The sequence below is a fragment of the Ictidomys tridecemlineatus genome, chromosome 1, assembly GCF_052094955.1.
Source record: "Ictidomys tridecemlineatus isolate mIctTri1 chromosome 1, mIctTri1.hap1, whole genome shotgun sequence".
Lineage (NCBI taxonomy): Eukaryota > Metazoa > Chordata > Mammalia > Rodentia > Sciuridae > Ictidomys > Ictidomys tridecemlineatus.
This window is the reverse complement of record NC_135477.1, coordinates 85967359-85986025: the sequence shown is the minus strand read 5'-3', so window position 1 is coordinate 85986025 and position 18667 is coordinate 85967359. Positions and strand designations below refer to the sequence as shown.

At 39.8% G+C, this 18667-nt stretch overlaps 1 protein-coding gene across 1 annotated transcript in view; it reads left to right on the top strand.

Moving 5' to 3' along the window:
* The first annotated feature begins 16566 nt into the window (after positions 1–16566).
* The window catches only part of Fcho2 (FCH and mu domain containing endocytic adaptor 2), a 126413-nt gene continuing 124312 nt past the window's right edge, over positions 16567–18667 (top strand). The window contains exon 1 of the mRNA XM_078043740.1: positions 16567–16741. Within this exon, the coding sequence (XP_077899866.1) occupies positions 16709–16741 (33 nt within the window). The 5' untranslated portion in view covers positions 16567–16708. The remainder of the gene's footprint in view (positions 16742–18667) is intronic.

The following is an 18667-nucleotide window of genomic DNA, read 5'->3' as shown; positions in this document are numbered from 1 at the left end:
GACAATCTTGCAGGGCAGAAGAACCTAAAAACCACTAACGAAAACAGGGCCTCAGTTAACCAAAGAGATTAATAACTGAGCCACTCACTCACTTAAAATGCCACCAGCTCCTGGAATCAGTCCTAGAGAAGTGAGTTTCATTGTCTGGTGCAGACAAAATTTCAGGGTAGTTTTATAAAATAGTCATCACAGCAGCCCCTGAATGGGCAGTATGTGAATGAAATCAGACTTTTGGGAATCTATTGCACATATCTTCCCAACACCCCCATTCAGTGGTGTTTTATTGCTAGTTCAAAATTAGCTAGGGTAGGAGAATTTACATGCATGGAAACTCAGAAAGGCTGCAAATTAGAACTTGCCTCCTCCATCCCAGAGGTGGTTGTTAAACATTTACCAGCATACCACAGCTGCAGAGTAAACTAAGGTTAGAGAAAAAAGGACAATGCCCTGGAGAGTCAGGGAAATCATGCTCAGAAGGGAAGTTACCTGCATAGTCTGCCTATTCTTGCCTAACCCCAGAAGTTAGGGTCCATAATCAAAGCTTGCACTTACTGCCAGGTAAACAGTTCTTATTTGAAGTGAGAAAATGCACTTACAAATAGGGACAGAAACCCATGACACAACATTTTGGGGAAACCAAAAGTATGAAATTGAACACCAAATCCAATGACTCCAAATAGCTCACTCTGAAACAGCTAATGGAAACATAAAAACTTTAAATTAGAATAGTTAATATCCTCAGAGGTATTTGAAAGCCTATCACATCCAAATAAGAGTCAGATACCATGAAACACAATCAGACTTTATGGAAATTTAAAAATATCTTTGTTAAATCCAATAGTTGGGCTGAACATGCAATTAAGGAGTTGGAAAACTTAGCTGAGAGATTTTTCCAAAATGATATTGAGAGAGAGAAAAAAAGAGACAAAGAGAGGAGAAAGAGAGAAGAAAATTATACAGGTATGGACTTTGAGTATAATAAAAAGAAATGAAATTATCAAAGACATAAAAAAAGAGCATTTCCCAGAACAAAAGAAGGACTTAGATTAAAAGGGTATATTAAATGTTCAGCAAAATTAAAACAAACAATCTTCCAAAGGTATCCAGATATTAACAAAGAAAAGTTAGGTCTTTTCTTCCTCTCCTTTTAGAAATTAGTCAAAAATATTAAGAATAATGAAAACCAGTAATGCCAACACCACCTCTGGTGAAACTAGAAGACATTGAACCTGAACTAGGCAGAAGGACTGAGCCCTGAGAGTCCAGGGCTGCAAGTCTGAGAAAAAGCCAGCAGAGCCTGTGACTCCAAACTAAGATGAAAAAAATCAAGACTCTGTTTTTTTTTGTTTTGTTTTGTTTTTTTGTTTTTCCAATAATAGTGGTAGGGACAATGGGTACTGAGAAAAAGCTGAGGAAGTAGGTTTGAGCAAGAAATATCATAGACTAATCATATTTTTTAGGAAGTAATCCACCATTAAGGAGTGAGAAGAGGAGAAAGACTGCATTGTGATATCTCTTTGGTGCTGGCCTCATGAGGCTGCAGTGATGGAAAAATGAAAGAAACTGATTTATACAAAAAATTCTGTTACAAGACTTTCTGCTGACTATGAATACAATCCTGGACTCTCTCACACAAAACTCCAGAAATTAAAAATTTGCCTACTTAAGGTTATTAAAAACAAAACAAAAACATAGGAACTATAAAAAGAGGAAATGGATGTGTTTGTGTGCAGGGCAACACAAACCCTGGCAAAGCAAAAAGGCAGATGAAGCAGTCTCACTCCGCAGCAGATAAAAAATGGAGGCCAAATTGTAATGAATTAACTTTTAAATATTTATCTCTATTGGGTTGGGATATAGCTCAGTTGGTAGAGTGCTTGCCTCACATGCACAAGGCCCTGGGTTCAATCCCCAGCACTGCCAATAAATAAATAATTCTTTTCTATAAAATTCAATTCCATAAAACAAGAACATGAAGCATTAATATAAGAGCATAGGGAAGATGAAAGAAGAGACAGGTGGGCCCATGGAGAACTGGAAAGAAAATGTAAACTTGCAAAGGTGAAAATGATGTGGGAAACAACACAGGAAAATACACATTGTCAAAACCACAGGGAGGTCTGGGGTTGTGGCTCAGTGGCAGAGTGTTTGCCTCGCACATGTAAGGCAGTGGGTTCGATCCTCAGCATCACAAAAAGATAAATAAATAGACAAAATAAAGATATTATATCCATGTATAACTAAAAAATATATTTTTAAAAAACACAGGGAGGTACAAAAAGGTCAGGATTGTAAAAAATGAAAAATTTTACAAGTTAAAGTGGATTAATGAGAAAAATAATTATGAAAGGCAAGGAAAGGAATATCTATATTTGCATGATGGGTATTTTCAGCATAAACACTGAAATAAGATACCTAATTTATTTCAAGTGAGTGTTTAAAGATACTATTTAAGAGAGAATTCAAAAGAATATTCCATAAATAAAAGACATATCAACTGATGAAGAGACACAATTTATTATTAGCAAAATCTCTCTTTGCCAGATACCAAAATCTGTTCTCTCCTTCATCTAAAGAGTTGGACAAATGATTAGAGTCCTTGATTCTGTGAGGAGAAGAGTTTTTTGTCTTATATATGGAATACCTGCTACAGACTATTACCTTAAGGAGAAATAAACTTCTATTTTATTAGTACCATTTCTTTTGAAGGGGGGTCTATGTTATAGTTTTGTCTATCTTACATTACACAGAGTAAGAAAAAATATGCATGTGGAATATCTATGACAAGATATAATAAATTTACTTGACTCAAAAAATAAATTTTGTATAGGCAGATTCAGAAAAGAAAGTAAAAAAAGAGAAAATAATTTAGGCAAGCTGTAGATATCACAGATTCTCACTGCTGGGAAGCAGTATAATGATTGTATAAAATCAAGGAAGTAAAGTATTATGTAATAATTGTATACAGTTGAAATTGTTATCCAAGTAAAAGGCCACAGGAAAACATTTTTGGTTTTATTTATTTATTTAACACATGCTAGCTAGTACCTTTGTAGTAAGGTTGGTGTTTTTTTCCTGTCAAGCATCTAGTCTATTTTTATATCTTTGGTTAAGTCCTATCCTTCAACCCCAGTTCTACCACCATTTTTAACATTTGGGCAAAATGACTCTGAATCATTTCTTTGCTTTTAATGTTAAAGTTTGTGTATTTTTAATGAGGCAGTCAGTACATTCACACAGAGCAAAATTCAAAAGATGTGAAAGCCAGTCTTCCTACTACTATCATCTAGTTCCCCTCTTCAAAGGACCACTATTACCAGTTTCTTAATGTCATTTCTTCCAGAGATAGTATGTTTATATGCAAACAAAGACATATGAAATAAACATAGATTGTGTGTATAGATGTTCAGGTATAGTTGTAAAAATGTTTACATCTATATACACATAAACCGATTTCTTTTTTAAAAAATTTTTGGTACCAGGGATTGAACCCAGGGGCACATGACTACTGAACCACATCCCCAAACCTTTTTTTTTTTTTTTTTTTTTTTTTTTTTGCAGGGGATGGGGATAGGGGGTTGCTAGGGATTGGACTGAAGGGTACTCGACCACTGAGCCACATCCCCAACCCTATTTTGTATTTTATTTAGAGACAGGGTCTCACTGAATTGCTTAGTGCCTCGCTTTTGCTGAGGCTGGTTTTCAATTTGAGATTCTCCTGCCTCAACCTTCCAAGCCACTGGAATTATAGGTATGCACCACCACACCCAGCCAGATTTCTTTTTTATGCAAATGGTAATATATTATGCATTTTGTTTTACCCCTTGTTTCTACATATGGTATTAATATATCTTGAATTCAGTGATGTGTTGGTAATATTTAATAACCAGCCATCTTGTTCCTCTATAGTCTCTTTCACATAGAAGCTAGAATGGTCCTTCTAAGCATTAGGTTATGATACTGCTTTGCTGGAAGAGCTCTGATAACTTCCCATCACTCTTAGAAGACCACCTGAAATGTTCTGCAGGGTCCTAGGTGATCTGACCTGACTCTATTCTTTTACCTTGTTTTCTTTTTGGTACAGGGGATTGAACTCAGGGGCACTCCATCACTAAGCCACACCCCCAGCCCCATTTGGTATTTTATTTTCAGACAGGGTCTCGCTGAGTTGCTTAGCATCTCGCCATTGCTAAGGCTGGCTTTGAACTCTGGCTCCTCCTGTCTCAGTCTGCCAAGCCACTGGGATTAAAGGCGTGCACCAACGTGCCTGGATTACCTTGTTTTCTATAACTCTTACCTAATAATTCTGCTCAAGCCATACCAACCTCATTGTTTCTCTTTGCATAAATTTTTCCTTTTGCCTGGTAGTTTCTTCTTCCAGACACAATAAGACCCTCTCTCCTTCACTTAATTTTTCTTCTTAGGTAAAGTCTACATTGAAAATTCTCTCTGAAATAGCAACCCCGCACCATTCCCTGCTCTCCGTGATATTAATAGTTTACAATTATTGTATTTACTATAAAACAGGCAGTGTTCTCAGTGCTTTGTTTATTTTAGTTCATTTAGTCCTTATATTCCTTTGAAGTAGATGCTATAATTTTCATTTTATAGAGATGTGAAAATGGAATCACAAGAGTGGTTAAGTAATTTCCCTAAGGTCACAGAGTTCATAAGTGTCAGAGCCAAGATAAAAATTCAGGCAGTTTATTCCAGAGCCATGTTCTTTTTTAAAAATATTTATTTTTAGTTGTAGTTGCACTCAATACCTTTATTTTATTCATTTTTATGTGGTGCTGAGGATCGAACCCAGGGCCTTGCATGTGCTAGGTGAGTGCTCTATTGCTGAGCCACAACCCCAGCCCCCAGAGCTATATTCTTTTATGGTCCCTCATCTGCTATTTTTAAAAAAATGTGTTTTTTTTCTTATTTTTTATTATCTTGCACTGTTGGAGACTGAACCCAGGCCTCTTGCATGCTAGGCAAGCAATCTATCACCAAGCTATACCCCCAACCCTAAATTAGTTTTTAAAAATATTTTTAGTTGTCAATGGACTTTTATTTTATTAATTTATATGTGGTGCTGAGAATTGAACCTGGTGCCTCACACATGCTAGGCAAGTACTCTACCATTGAGCCACAACCCCAGTTTCCTAAATTAATTTTTAATTGACAAAAATGTGTATATTTATCATGAACAACATGTCAGTTTGAAACGTGTACATTATGGAATGACTTAATTGAGCTAATTAACATATGTATTACCTCATATACTTGTATTATTTAAAAAAATCTTATTTATCTATTTGTTCTAATTTGTTATACATGACAGTAGAATGCATTTCAGTTCATAGTACACAAATGGAGCACAGTTTTTCATTTCTCTGGTTGTATGCAAAGTAGAGTCACACCATTCGTGTCTTCATACATGTACCTAGGGTAATGATGTCCATCTCATTCCACCATCTTTTGTATCATTTTTTTAAGTGTGGTAAGTACACATCCCCAGTCCTATTTTGTATTTTATTTAGAGGGTCTCACTGAGTTGCTTAGTGCCTTGCCATTGCTGAGGCTGGCTTTGAACTCAAGACCCTCCTGTCTCAGCCTCCTAAACTGCTGGGATTACAGGCATGTGCCACCACGTGAAGAAATGGTATACTTTTAAAAGTAAAGAAAGAAAAATAAATGTTCCTTGTTCCCCATACACATCCACCAATACAAATGCATAAGCCTTCAAGGGGAAAGCAAAACAAAGCAAAAAAGAAGTTACAAAGAACAGTATTTTTGCACAAAAACAGGTTTTTGTGACAAGATATAAACTACTCGATCTAAAGGATTTATCTATCCATGAATATGGAGGAGAGAATAGCAATATAAGACAGATTATACAGAAAGCAATGGTTTGATAACTTTATTATTTTGGAGAACATAATTTGAAGACAGCTTTGAATAAAAAAGTGATTTTTAGCAGCCATGTGGGAGGTGGGAAGAAAAAAATAACATACATTTTCTAGACCTTAATGAGAAAAAAATATAACTACTTGGTGACAGTTTGTTCTTGAAACACTGTACAGAAAAATAAAAGCAGATGCCATCCAATGGGATTTTAAGACTGGAAAGAAAAATGTTTTTTCCTTACCTATTTATGTGTAGGTACAGGTGCTGGGCAGGTGCTCTGCCTCTGAGCCACACACCCCCTAGCCCTTATTTCCTTGCCTTTGAATCTAGCCACATTGACTCAGAGTAATTCCTTCCTGCAAATAGTTCATCAGAAGTTAGTGCTTATTCTTAAGGATTTTGATAGAGGACATTATAGCCATGTTTACAGGCTGATTTGGTTTTCTATTTCCTTCAACCAATCAAAAGGGACTGGGTTTTAATACAATGACCAGATGTCCTGTTTAGGGTGGGTCAACCCTAGATTTTGTCTCAACTCTGAGATTTTGAATAATTATATTTCTTGTATGCTTCAGGACAGACAAGAGATAAAAGGCTTTTTAAATACTAGATTGCAAATTAAATTCCTTAAAAATTTTATGGAGTTTTTATTAGCATTCATATCCATGTATAGCACTTGAATTTAGGGAGAGGGTCCCAAAGGAAGAGAGCTCAGCTGATGCACACCCCTAATCCTAGTATCTCAAGAGAATGAGGCAGAGGATCCCAAGTTCAAGGTCAGCCTCAGCAACTTAATGAGACTCTGCTTCAAAAAAGAAAAAAAAAATCTCTTCATGAAAAGAATATGAAAACTGATAAATACCAGACCCACCAGTTTAAAATAAAACAACAACAACAACAAAATAACCCCACAAATTAAAGCCCTGGTGGATGAGTTAAACTTCTACCCTGAACTCTTTCTCTTCTTCTGATCTGTTTTGTTTCTTGAGGCCTTCCTTCCTTCCTTCTATCACACTTTTCTCATGTCTCTCTCTTTTTTATTAAATATTTATTTTTTAGTTGTAGTTGGACACAACACCTTTGTTTTATTTATTTATTTTTATGTGGTGCTGAGGATCAAACCCAGAGCCTTGCACTTGCTAGGTGATCGCTCTACCCCTGAGCCACAACCTCAGCCCATCATGTCTCTCTTGTACTACTAAATCAGCAGCAGTTTCTCACATAATTGTTATATGACCTCAATCTCTTGGATCATATTTTCTCATCTGTAAAATTGGGATAATAGTAGTGACCTCACAAGGTCAATGTGAAAATTCAATAAAGATGTGAGAATTGAATCCTTACATGAAGGATGCTTTTAATATGCAAAACTAAAAATACCACACAGTTAAAATTCTTATTTTTTTCTGATTAACTGGTCAAGACCCTGTTAGACTTATTACCCAGCTAGAAATCTAGAAATACCTTCTTAAATTTCCACTTTTACTATGGATTCCCATGTTCTTTATTCTCCTCAAGATCATTTCTACAACAATCTCCCATCTCTTGGGCTCATTCTCTTTGCCACCCACGCTTGCCTTTTTTTTTTTTTTGGCACCAGGGATTGAACTCAGAGGCACTCGACCACTGAGTCACATCCCAGCCCTTTTTTATATTTTATTTAGAGACAGGATCTCACTGAGCTACTTAGCACCTTGCTTTTTGCTGAGGCTGGTTTTGAACTCACAATCCTTCTGCCTCAGCCTCCCAAGTAGCCTCAATTATAGGCGGTGTCTCTGTGCCTGGCTCTGTCCTTCCTTCTTGCTTCTCCCTTTCTTCCTTATTCCCTCCAATACCTGCCTATTCTGCTCCCTGTCACAGCAGAGCTTCTTGAGGGAGTTGTCTACACCTGCCTGTCTACTTCCTCTTCTTTCTTCAGCCTACTTCAATCAGATTTATGCCTCCACCATTTTAAAGGATCAACACCTGCCAGGGCTGCCCCCTATCACTAAGTCCATTGGCCATTTCTCAATATTTGTCATCTGTTGTCCACTTAAAACATTCTCTACTCTTGGCTTCCATGTTCTTTTTACCTGATACTTCTTGTACTTTACATTAATTTACTTTTCTGACTCATCTACTTCTGGCCTCTAAATGTAGGAATGTCTCAAGACTTTCCCTCAGTTCCACAGCCTCTATCTTTCTCTTCCTCCTTTCTCTCCTTTACTCTTGCCCGCCCCCCTCACCACCCTTCTCTTTTTCTCTTTGGAAGTTGGGGATCCAATCCAAGGCCTTGTGCAAGTTAGGCACATGGTCTACCACTGAGTGACATCCCAGCCCTCCTCCTTTCTCGTTGTGTGATCTCATCAAGCCTTATTTGATATTTTCTGATGAATCTTCAATTTATGTTTGAAATGCAACCTCTGTCCTGAGCTCCAGAATCATATATTTAATTGCCTGTTTGACATTTCCACTTGGAATTCCAATAGGCACTTCAAACACAATGAGTTCAAAATAGAACACTGGAGTTTCCTTCTCTTTATCCAAACCAGCTCCTCTCCATATTCTTTCCATCTATGTGGGACCATTTATACCTAGGTGCTCAGGCACAATTCCTAGAATCATCCCTGATTTCTTTCTCCACTTCATACCCTGTGTCCAATCCATTTATGTGCTGTCAGATTTACAATCTAAACAGATCTAGAGCCTGATCACTTTGGCCACTTTCACTGTTGTCACCTAGTCTCTGCCATCAATTTCTCTTGCCAGGACTATTAAATCCCTCCCGCCCCCACCCTCAGTGCTGGGGGTGGAACCCAGGGCCTCACAAATGCTAACCAAGTGCTCTATAGTCTTTTAAGTGCTCTGCCAATTATTGTCCCACTACAGTCCCTTTTCACAGAGCAGTCAATGCGGATCTTTTAAAAACACAATCAGATCATAACATTCTGCTGCTTTAAAACCCTCTGTTGGCTTTCTTGACTCTGCCTCCCTCTCTGACCTCATCTTAGACCCTCTGTTTGATCACTCTAGCTTCTCTTGGTCTCTTCTCCAAGTACCTGAGCAAATGAACTTTATTGAGTTTTATCGTCGATCTTCAACATGGACTTCTCTGCAGATCTTTGCATAACTGTTTCCTTCCTCTAGCATATCCAGGTCTATACCCAAACATCACTTCCTCAGAGAGGACTTTTTGACCTCTCTAGATGAAGAAGATGCCCCCCTCTCCCTACTATAATCGACTTTAATTATACTTCCTAGCATATATCCCTACCTAAAAAGGTCTCATTTATATCCTTGTGGGCTGTCTTCTCACATTAAGTGCCAGGAGAGCAGCAAAATTATTTGCCTTGTTTACCACTGTATCCCCAGTGTCTAGAAGATGGCCTACTTCATAATAGGTGTTCGATAATGTTTGTTAAATAAATATATACATGAGGCCACTGGTATACTCTGTTACTGCTGAAATCTGGTGCTGCTGTTGCCAAAAGCTCGATCTTGTCCCCAGTGCCAATCCAATAGTGAGGACATGGTTTTGAGAAAAAGGAAAAAGAAGGTTTATTGCTTTGCTAGCAAAGGAGAAACACAGGGCACTCCTGTCTCAAAGGATTCTGCCCTGTCGTGATCCATCCATGGGTTGCATGTGAGTCACCGTGCATCAAAGCCTAGTGGATAGAAACATCTGGTGTTTGGAATGACCAGTGGACATTTTCTCTGGCCAATTGCCCAGGGACAGTGTGAATTTCTACCCAGCTCTGCCATGGCCCACACAGCACCTGAGAAGGGCGAGACCTGCCAAGATATCAACCTGCTGACTGCAAGACATCACAAGCAAGACTTGGTCCTTGAAACCTTATCCCTGCCTTTGATGTACCTCCTTAAATAAACCACTGAGACATTCTCCCTTTGTCTAGTTCCAGAACCATGTGGACTAGATCTATCAGGGGTTCTCCTTTTTGTAAATATATTTCTGACTACTTGTGTTTTGTTCTTCACTAATTATTTGAGACTTTACATTTTCAGATGGCTTACACCCTCCTCAACAGGAAGAGAAACACCCCCCCCCAATGAGATACTGGCCATCGCCCCCGTTACTGCCCATCAATAGGAACACAATCCATTTATGTCCAATGGACTTTTAAAGAGGTAACTCAAAGGCTACATTCCATGTGTTCTCTGTCTGGAGTTGTAATTCACTTGTTCATTTGGGAGATAGTCATTTCTGAGATCCTCTGGTACCATCCCCAAAGTCTGGGTTACTTTGTTCCTATGGTGGACGTGTAAGCAGGAACAGATAATTCTACCTAGGATGGGGAACAAAGGTAATCCTGTTTCCTCTAAGATTAGGGAGGAGGAGAGATTAGGGAAGAGCAGGGAGAGAGCAAGGAAAAGAATCATATCCATTTTAAAAATAAGTTTCAGTGGCAGAGCAGCAAGGGCTATACTCAAAGCATAAAGAGGACCACTGTTAAACTACAAAGTGGGCAGAAGGTGCCAGTCTACTGGAATCTTGGTCTATTGTCTGTTGCTATAACAAAATAATTGAGGCTGAATATTTTATTTTATTGCAGTATTGGGGATTAAACCCAGGGGCCCTCTACCACTGAACTACATCCCAAATCCTTTTTAATTTTTATTTAAGACAGGGTCTCACTAAAGTTGCTGAGGCTGGCTCGAATTTGAGGTCCAATCTTCCTGTAATTCCAGTCACTAGGATTACAGGCATGGGCCACCATGCCTGGTGAAGCTGGATACTTTAGAAAGAAGAAAGGTTTGTTTAGTTCCTAGCTCTGGAAGTTCAAGAGCATGGCACAGGCATTTGCTCAGCTCTTTTGAGGATCTCCTGGCAGATGGCATCACCATGGCAGGTACATGAGTGAGAGTATAAGCAGAGTATGAGGAAAAGGGACTCATGGGAGGAGGTGCTAGACGACAGGAAAAAATCCAGGCCCATGAGCCCTTATGGGTGGTGTTCCCACAACCCAATTATTTCTACTGGGCCCCAACTCTTACAGATTCCATTACCTTAATACCTTCATACTGGAAACCAGCACATGGACTTCTGGGGGACTAACCGTAGCAACTGGTGAACTCAGATTCCTGTCCAGTCCTCAGTGGCTCTTCAAAGATGACCACGCATACTTCCTCCACTTTTAGCTCAACCAAGAGTGCCTTTTGCTTGGGCTTTTCTGGTACAATGCCTGGTACTCTGTTCTTCCAGTTTGTACAAGCAGTTTTCTCCTAGGGAGCCACCTGGTTCCAGGGACTGTTTCAGAGTTGCTATGGGCTCTACTATTCCATGGACCCCCAATCCCTGTGCTAAAGGGATACTCCCAGAGAATCTAGGGCAGTTTTCTTATGAAAGAGAAAAAAGAGAAAAAATACAGAAGAAAGGAAGAAAGGAAGGAAAGAAGAAAAAGAAGCACAAATTGAATTTCTTTGAGGTTACCCTTCTGGAACAGTGATTCATTAATTTATTCATTTAACAAATGTTCATTGGTTGCCAAGTATGTGCCAGGCACTTTTTCATGCATATTATTGTTAAAATGTCATTATTTTTATCATCTGCATCATGAGTCTATATTAGATTGTGATTTTCTTAAGAGCAGAAAGTCTTTCTATTTTAACAAGTGCTCAATAAATGTTACTGACTAAATAATAGTTACTGAAAGATGTTAAAGATGATTATACCCAATCACATTTATATTTAAACAAAAACAAAGAACAAAGATTGCTCTTTAAATTGTACAATGTTATTATATCAAAATAAATTTTAAATGTTTAATAATTTTTGTAATTTCACCACTCTAAACATATAAATTGTTTATTTTTCCATGTTTTATTTTTGTCTGTTTATGTGCACATTTTTACATTTTGTAATGTTAATGTTTTCCATGTCGTCTTCTGCCTTTCTACTTAACATTAATGACAAACATTCCTGCATGTTTTTGTAATATTATTACCTTTTGACTCTGTAATTTAGTACATTCTCTTTTCTTGTTTTCGATGCCCTCATTGTGTTCTTTGTGGTCACTAGCAGTGGATATCCTTGAACAACCTGCCAGATGCTTTTGTGTTTCTTCTACAATTGCCAGTTAAGGGAGCCCCTGGGAAAGTACATATCATTCTGGCAGAAGGGATGGTGCCATATCAGGAAGTGTGCTGTCAAGTTCAGGTGTACTTAGGAGAGAAGAAAGGTATGCTTGGCCAGCTGCTCTGAACTGAGAAGGTTGCCCACAGGGATAGGTTTAGCTCTATTTTGCAGTTCCATTAACATGTTTCTTCCTCGTGGTCCTCATAGAAGCCTGCCTGGCTACCATCTGCTAAGATTTTGCTTTCACTGTGCTACAATTGAATGGGGAGAAACGAGAATTCCAAACTTCTGAGATCTGCCTATTTCTCTTTAGCCTTTTAGTGAAGCTCAACTCTTTTGCCACTTGTTACTGTCAAGCACAAAATAAGTACAGAGAAGAACTACTGCATCTGATACAGGATGCTGCCTATTGAAGGAATCAATAGGAAACAGAAGTTATTAGGAAATCATTTCTGTTACTCTCATTCTGGGGACAAGTAGAAGTACATTTATAAAATTATATTGAAAACAAATAGGAAAATGTGTTTTACTTTATAGCCAATTCTTCTGAGATGGAACTAGTTTTCAATGCAGTTATGAGACAATGGCCCTTGGTATTAAATGTTGATTAATGTGCTTTGAGGTATGAACCCAGGCTTGAAAAGGGGAGTTCATATCAAGGAGTGGAAAGGTAGAAGTGCTCTGGGTGCCTTGCCTAAGAGATCGAGCCCTTAAATCTTGAAGGCAAGTCATATTTTTTAAATGAAAGAATTTAGATTGAGGATATTTTGTGTAAAATTTCCCTCTCATATATACTACCACTTATCAAGTTATGTTTTAACACTGCATGAATGGGTTTGGACTATAATGTATATGTACATGCTTGGGTCAGAGTTTAGGGGAAGCAGCAGCAGCCCCTGGAAGCCAATGTGTTGGTGGTAGGTGTCATTTGAGAGAGACCCTAAGTAGAAGATAAATTTGGTGATGGGTACACCCAAAAACAAAAGGTCAAATTGTTTAGGAGTCCCTTCCCAAAAGGAGATCTCCTGGTAAGTCAAAATTTATTTTATTTTTATTACAAAATACACTATCCTTTAAGAAGTATGCTCAAGGGGCTGGTGTTGTGGCTCAGTGGTAGAGCGCTCCCCTACATGTGTGAGGCACTGGGTTCAATCCTCAGCACCACATAAAAAAATAAATAAATAAATAAAGGTATTGTGTTCAACTATCTATCTATCTATATATATATATATATACACACACACACACACACACATATACATATATACACATACACATATATACACATACATATATATACACACACATTCTGAGAGGGTAACACTCACATGCTATATATAGTGTGTGTGTGTGTGTTTGTGTGTGTGTGTATGCTCAAGCTCAAAAGAATTCTTTTGAAAATATTTAAATATGGGAAAATTAAACCAAGTTGGACTTAGATAATGATATTTTCTATAAGCAAATATTTAAGAGCATGAGTAAAAGAATGGAATTATTGCATACCCAAGGACTCATCCACCTTGATATTTCTTACAGGCTTAATCATCCATGCATTCACTGAACACTTCCTAAGTGACTATGAGTTGACAGGTATTACTGGCAGTAAGTTGTACTCTGTTGTTATCTATGTCACTTTTAATAATATGAAAATGTATTTGGATAAGCAAGGGCTAAATGTGTGTAGCACAAACACTTTAAGGTATGTGAGTGTTACCCTCTCAGAGTCTTATCTATCTATGCTCTGCCAGAGTATCTGTGCATCCCTGGAAACCTCACTTGAGAGGACAGACGGTGACTGATACCCACATTCTTCTTATACTACATCATCTTATCTGAAACATAATCACCTTAATCACTGTTTATAAAGTTCCACAACTTATATGGGCCAATTACAACACATCATGTTTTTGCCCTAAAAAACCTTACGAATACCTAAAATGCACAGAATGTTTATCTTGAATAATATTCATTGTGTATATGTATCACATTTTCTTTATCCACTCATCTGTTGAAGGGCATCTAGATTGGCTCCATAGATTAGCTATTGTGACTTGTGCTGCTATAAACATTCATGTGCAGTGACCATAGCCCCAACCTAATTCGTAGATTTTTGAGGAATCTCCATACTATTTTTCCCAATGTTGTGGAAAGTTGGTTGTACTAATTTGCAGTTCCACCAAAAACATATGAATGTACCCTTTCCCTGACACCCTTGCCAACATTTATTGTTATTTGTATTCTTGCTAGTTGCCATTCTGACTAGAGATGAAATATCAGTGTAATTTTTAAAAATATTTATTCTTAAGTTTTAGGTGGACACAATATCTTTATTTTACATTTATGTGGTGCTGAGGAGCGAACGCAGAGTCTTGTGCATGCTAGGCAAGCACTCTACCACTGAGCCCAACCCCAGCCCCTCAGTGTAGTTTTAATTTGCATTTCTCTAATTGCTAGAGATATTGAACATTTTCATATATTTCCTGACCATTAGTATTTCCTCTTTTGAGAAGGGTCTGTTCAGTTCCTTTGCCCATTTATTGATTGCATCATTTGCTTTTTTGGCATTGAGAGATTTTTTTTTATAGCTTTTGAGAAATTCCCAGCTATAATAGGATCAATTGTATCAATCAATCATTGTTTTTTTTTGGGGGGGGGTAATTAAGTTTTTTGAGTTTTTGGAATATCCTGGATATTAATGCCCTATCTGAGGAGCAGGTGGCAAAGATTTTTCTCCCACTTTGTAGGCTTTCTCTTGACATTCCTGATTGTTCCCTTTGCTGTGAAAAAGCTTTTTAATTTGATGCCATCCCATTTATTTTTATTTTACTTCTTGCGCTTTAGTAGTCTTGTTAAGCAAGTTAGTTCCTTAACAAGGAGGGTTGGGCTTACATTTTCTTCTAGCAGATGCAGGGTTTCTGGTCTTTAATCTTAGGTCTTTGAATCACTTTGAGTTTTGTGCAGAGTGAGAGGTAGGGTTAAATTTCATCTACTACATATGGATTTCCAGTTTTCCCAGCATCATTTGTTAAAGAGGCTCTCAACAATGTATATTTTTGGCACCTTTGTGAAATATGAGATAATTGTATTTATGTAAGTTTGTGTCTTCTATTCCATTAGTTTTCATGCCTGTTTTGGTGCCAATACCACCCTATTTTTGTTACTATAGTTCTTTAGTATAATTTAAGTTCTGGAATTGTTATGCCTCCTGCTTCACTTTTCTAAGGATTGCTTTGGCTCAAATAGCCAATGTTGTTTCATTTATATGCCTACTCATTCTCCCCAACCCCATGAATTACTTCTGATTAAATCCTAGACGCCTTATCATTACATATTTATTTCTAAAAGATATTCTTAAAAAGATATAAATACAGTACCATTATCAAATAAAACAAGTATTTCAGTTTCATCCATATGAAAGTATTTTTTTTTGGGGGGGGGGGAGCGGGGTTACCAGGGATTGAATTCAGGGGCTTTTGACCACAGAGCCACATCCCCAGCCCTATTTTGTATTTTATTTAGAGACAGTGCCTCACTGTTGCTGAGGGTGGCTTCGGATTCCAGATCCTCCTACCTCAGCCTCCCGAGCACTAGGATTACAGGGGTGCGCCACCGTGCCAGCTGTGGTTTTTTAACTTTTATTGCACGGATAAAAATAATTTCGCTAGAAAAATTACCTCATAATGTCCATTACTTTTGAAACCACAAGATCTGAGAAGGTATGATGTATATTGTTAAACTACTAAAAAATAAATAATAAAACTAAGTTTATTTGTGGGGCTTGGCCTCAAGAACTGCATGCAGATTGGACCTAACTAACCTGCTGACAGTGTAGTTGAGACTTCCACAAGTTGTTTTTTTTTTTTTTTTTTTAACTTTGGAAAGCAAGGTATGAGAAGGGGATTTAGTTTCTCTATTAGGCAGAGGCATGTCAAAACTTGTTTCTTTTTCTAAAGCGTAGAAGTTGCCAAGAGAACCATGGACTTTTATGAACACGTTCTAGAAGAGACTTGTTTTTGAATGCCTGGGTTGGGGAAACTCGCTCGTTTCGGTCACGTTCCTGCCCTGGGCCAGCAGTCCCGCCCGGCTGGCTCCGGGCGTGCTAGAGGTCAGCGGCTCCGGCCTTGGTGCTGGGTCTCGCGTAGCTCCAGGGCGCTCTGGCCACACTGGGCGTTTCCTCCCTTTCCGGGTTCGAATAGTTTTGTTTTGGATCTTAGCTCCCTGTCAAGGAAAGGCACCCTGTTGACCAAAGGTTTCCCAGTCTCCTCCGGTGGCCAGACGCCAAGTTTCCTCCATCTCAGGGGGTCCAGTCTTTGCTCTGTTCGAGATCCTCGAAGGCCTGGGAAGAGAACCAGGAGGGGAGAAGTGGGCAGGGCCCTTCTCTGTCTCCGGGCTAGAGCCCATTGCGCGGCAAAGGGCGAGGGCAGTCTTCGGGTGACTCCTCAGGAACCCAGTTCTTCACCATTCCCAAGAGAATACTCAATCTGGCCGCGCCAGGCTGAGCAAAGGGCGACCAAACCCGGGCAGGGGTCCGAGGCGCATGCGCGCTCCGAGGCCGCGGCGTCTAGGAGTTCGCCCCGCCGCGGCGGCCGCTAGGTGGCGCATGCGCCCTGGAGGGTGCGGGCTGGTCTTTGGGAAGAAGGCGGCGGCCGCGGCGAAAGGCGGGGGCGCCGTGGGGGCCGGGTCCGTGTTTACACAGCGGCGGGCCGGTGCGGACGCAGAACCCTGCGCGGCAGCGGCACGATGGTCATGGCGCATTTCGTCGAGAATTTTTGGGTAAGCGCGGGATGCTGGAAACAAGTGTGGGTTTCGGAGTCCGAGGCTTTCGGCGCCCGACCTCGGCCTGCGTGCGCTTCGGGCGGTGGCGGCGGCGGCTTCTCCGGTAGGGCGAGCGTCTTCGGACCGCTGCCTCCCGGGTCCCGCCTGGCTGAGGTCCGGCGGGCGACGGGTCGCTGGCCGGTGGGGACCGCCAGGCTCGCAGCCTTCCTGAGCGTGGGGACTGTCAGTGGGGCCCGGGAGCCGCGGCTGGGACACAGAGGGGCCGACCGCCGGCGGGGCCGGGACAAAGCGCCGGATGGGGCGGGAGACGGGAGCCGGCCCCATCTGAGGCTCCGGGCGCCGGCGCGCACCGCGCGGGGTGTGCGCGGTACTCGGACGCGGAGGACAGGCCCGGCACGGAGCCTTGCGCGCGCGCCGGGGAGCGCCGGGGCTCGTTGCCTTCCCGCTCCGCAGGCCCGCGTCTGAGCGCGTCAGCCCCCCACCGTATCCACACGCAAGCCAATGCGGGGCTGGGCTGGATCCACACTTCCTCTTGGCCTCGCAGTTCTGCTTGGATTGTGGGTCTGCGCCCGGGACTTTGCCTCTAGGCCTGTTCACAAAGCTCAAGAAAGTTGAATTTAATGTAAATGAACTCTCTGGGCTTAAAGGCATGGAGATTTCCCTTAGCCCTCTTTCCCCCCCTCCCTCATTCTGTCCATATATCTCAACTTAGTATTAGTTTCTTCTTTGAGAATGACTTCTCTGTCTCCCCGTGCTGTGTTTTTCTGCAGTTATTGTTTGCTGTAATGGGCAGTAAGTACACAGTTCAGCCATGTACAGGAAAGAAACATGTTTACTCAGGTATTTTGAGTGAATCTTATTTTAATGACCTGACAGTTGCAAGTACTTTAATTCTATTTTGGCCAAGATAGAAATGTTTCAAGGAGTAATATCTCAGTTTGCAAGGAGGGTATGTTAAATTCTTAATTCTAAGGGTCTCAAGCATAGATTCGCTTAGTAATCAAATCAATTGTAGTTACTTGTCTTGAATGTTACTTGTTTTCCACACACTGCGTACATACTAAACATTACCTTTAACACTACTTTATTTAGATACAATCACATTCCAAACAGTGCACCTATTTAAAGTGTACAGTTCAATGCTTTTTCATATTTTCATAGAGTTGTGCAGACCATCACTACAATTGATTTTAGAAGAATTTTATCAGAAGAAACACTTTACCCATTAGCATTTACTTGTCATTTTCCCCTTGTCCTGCTCTAGGCAAATGATCTACTCTTTGCCTGTCTAGGTTTGTTTGTTCTTCACCTATCATATAAATAGGACTATTGTGACTGACTTCTTTCACTTAGCATAATGTTTTGAAGGTTCCTCCATAAATTGTATTAGTGCTTAATTATTTTTTATGGCCAGATAATTTTACATTTTACTATCCATCAGTGATGGACATTTGGTTTTCACTTTGGTGATTATGAATAATGCTGCCATGAACATTTTTTATGCAAGTTTTTGTGTGAACATATGTTTTCATTTCTTTTGGGAATGGAATGGCTGGGTCATATGGTAACTCTATATTTAACATTTTAAGGGACTGCCAAACTTTTCCAAACTGACTGCAGCATTTTACAATCCCACCAGCAATGTCTCAGGGTTCCAGTTTTTCACATGGTTATCCACACTTGTTATCTTTTTAGTTATAATGGGGAGAGGTGAAGTAGCATCTCATTGTGGTTTTGGTTTGCATTTCTCTATGGCTAATGACGGTTAGCATCTTTTCATGTGCTAATTTCCATTTTTGTATGTTCTTTGGAGAATTGCCTGTTTACATCCTAATCAAGTTGTCTCTTTGTTTTTTGGTTGTATAAGTTCTTTTTATATTCTGGATACACATTTTTTTTAATCAGATATATTTTTAAATTTTG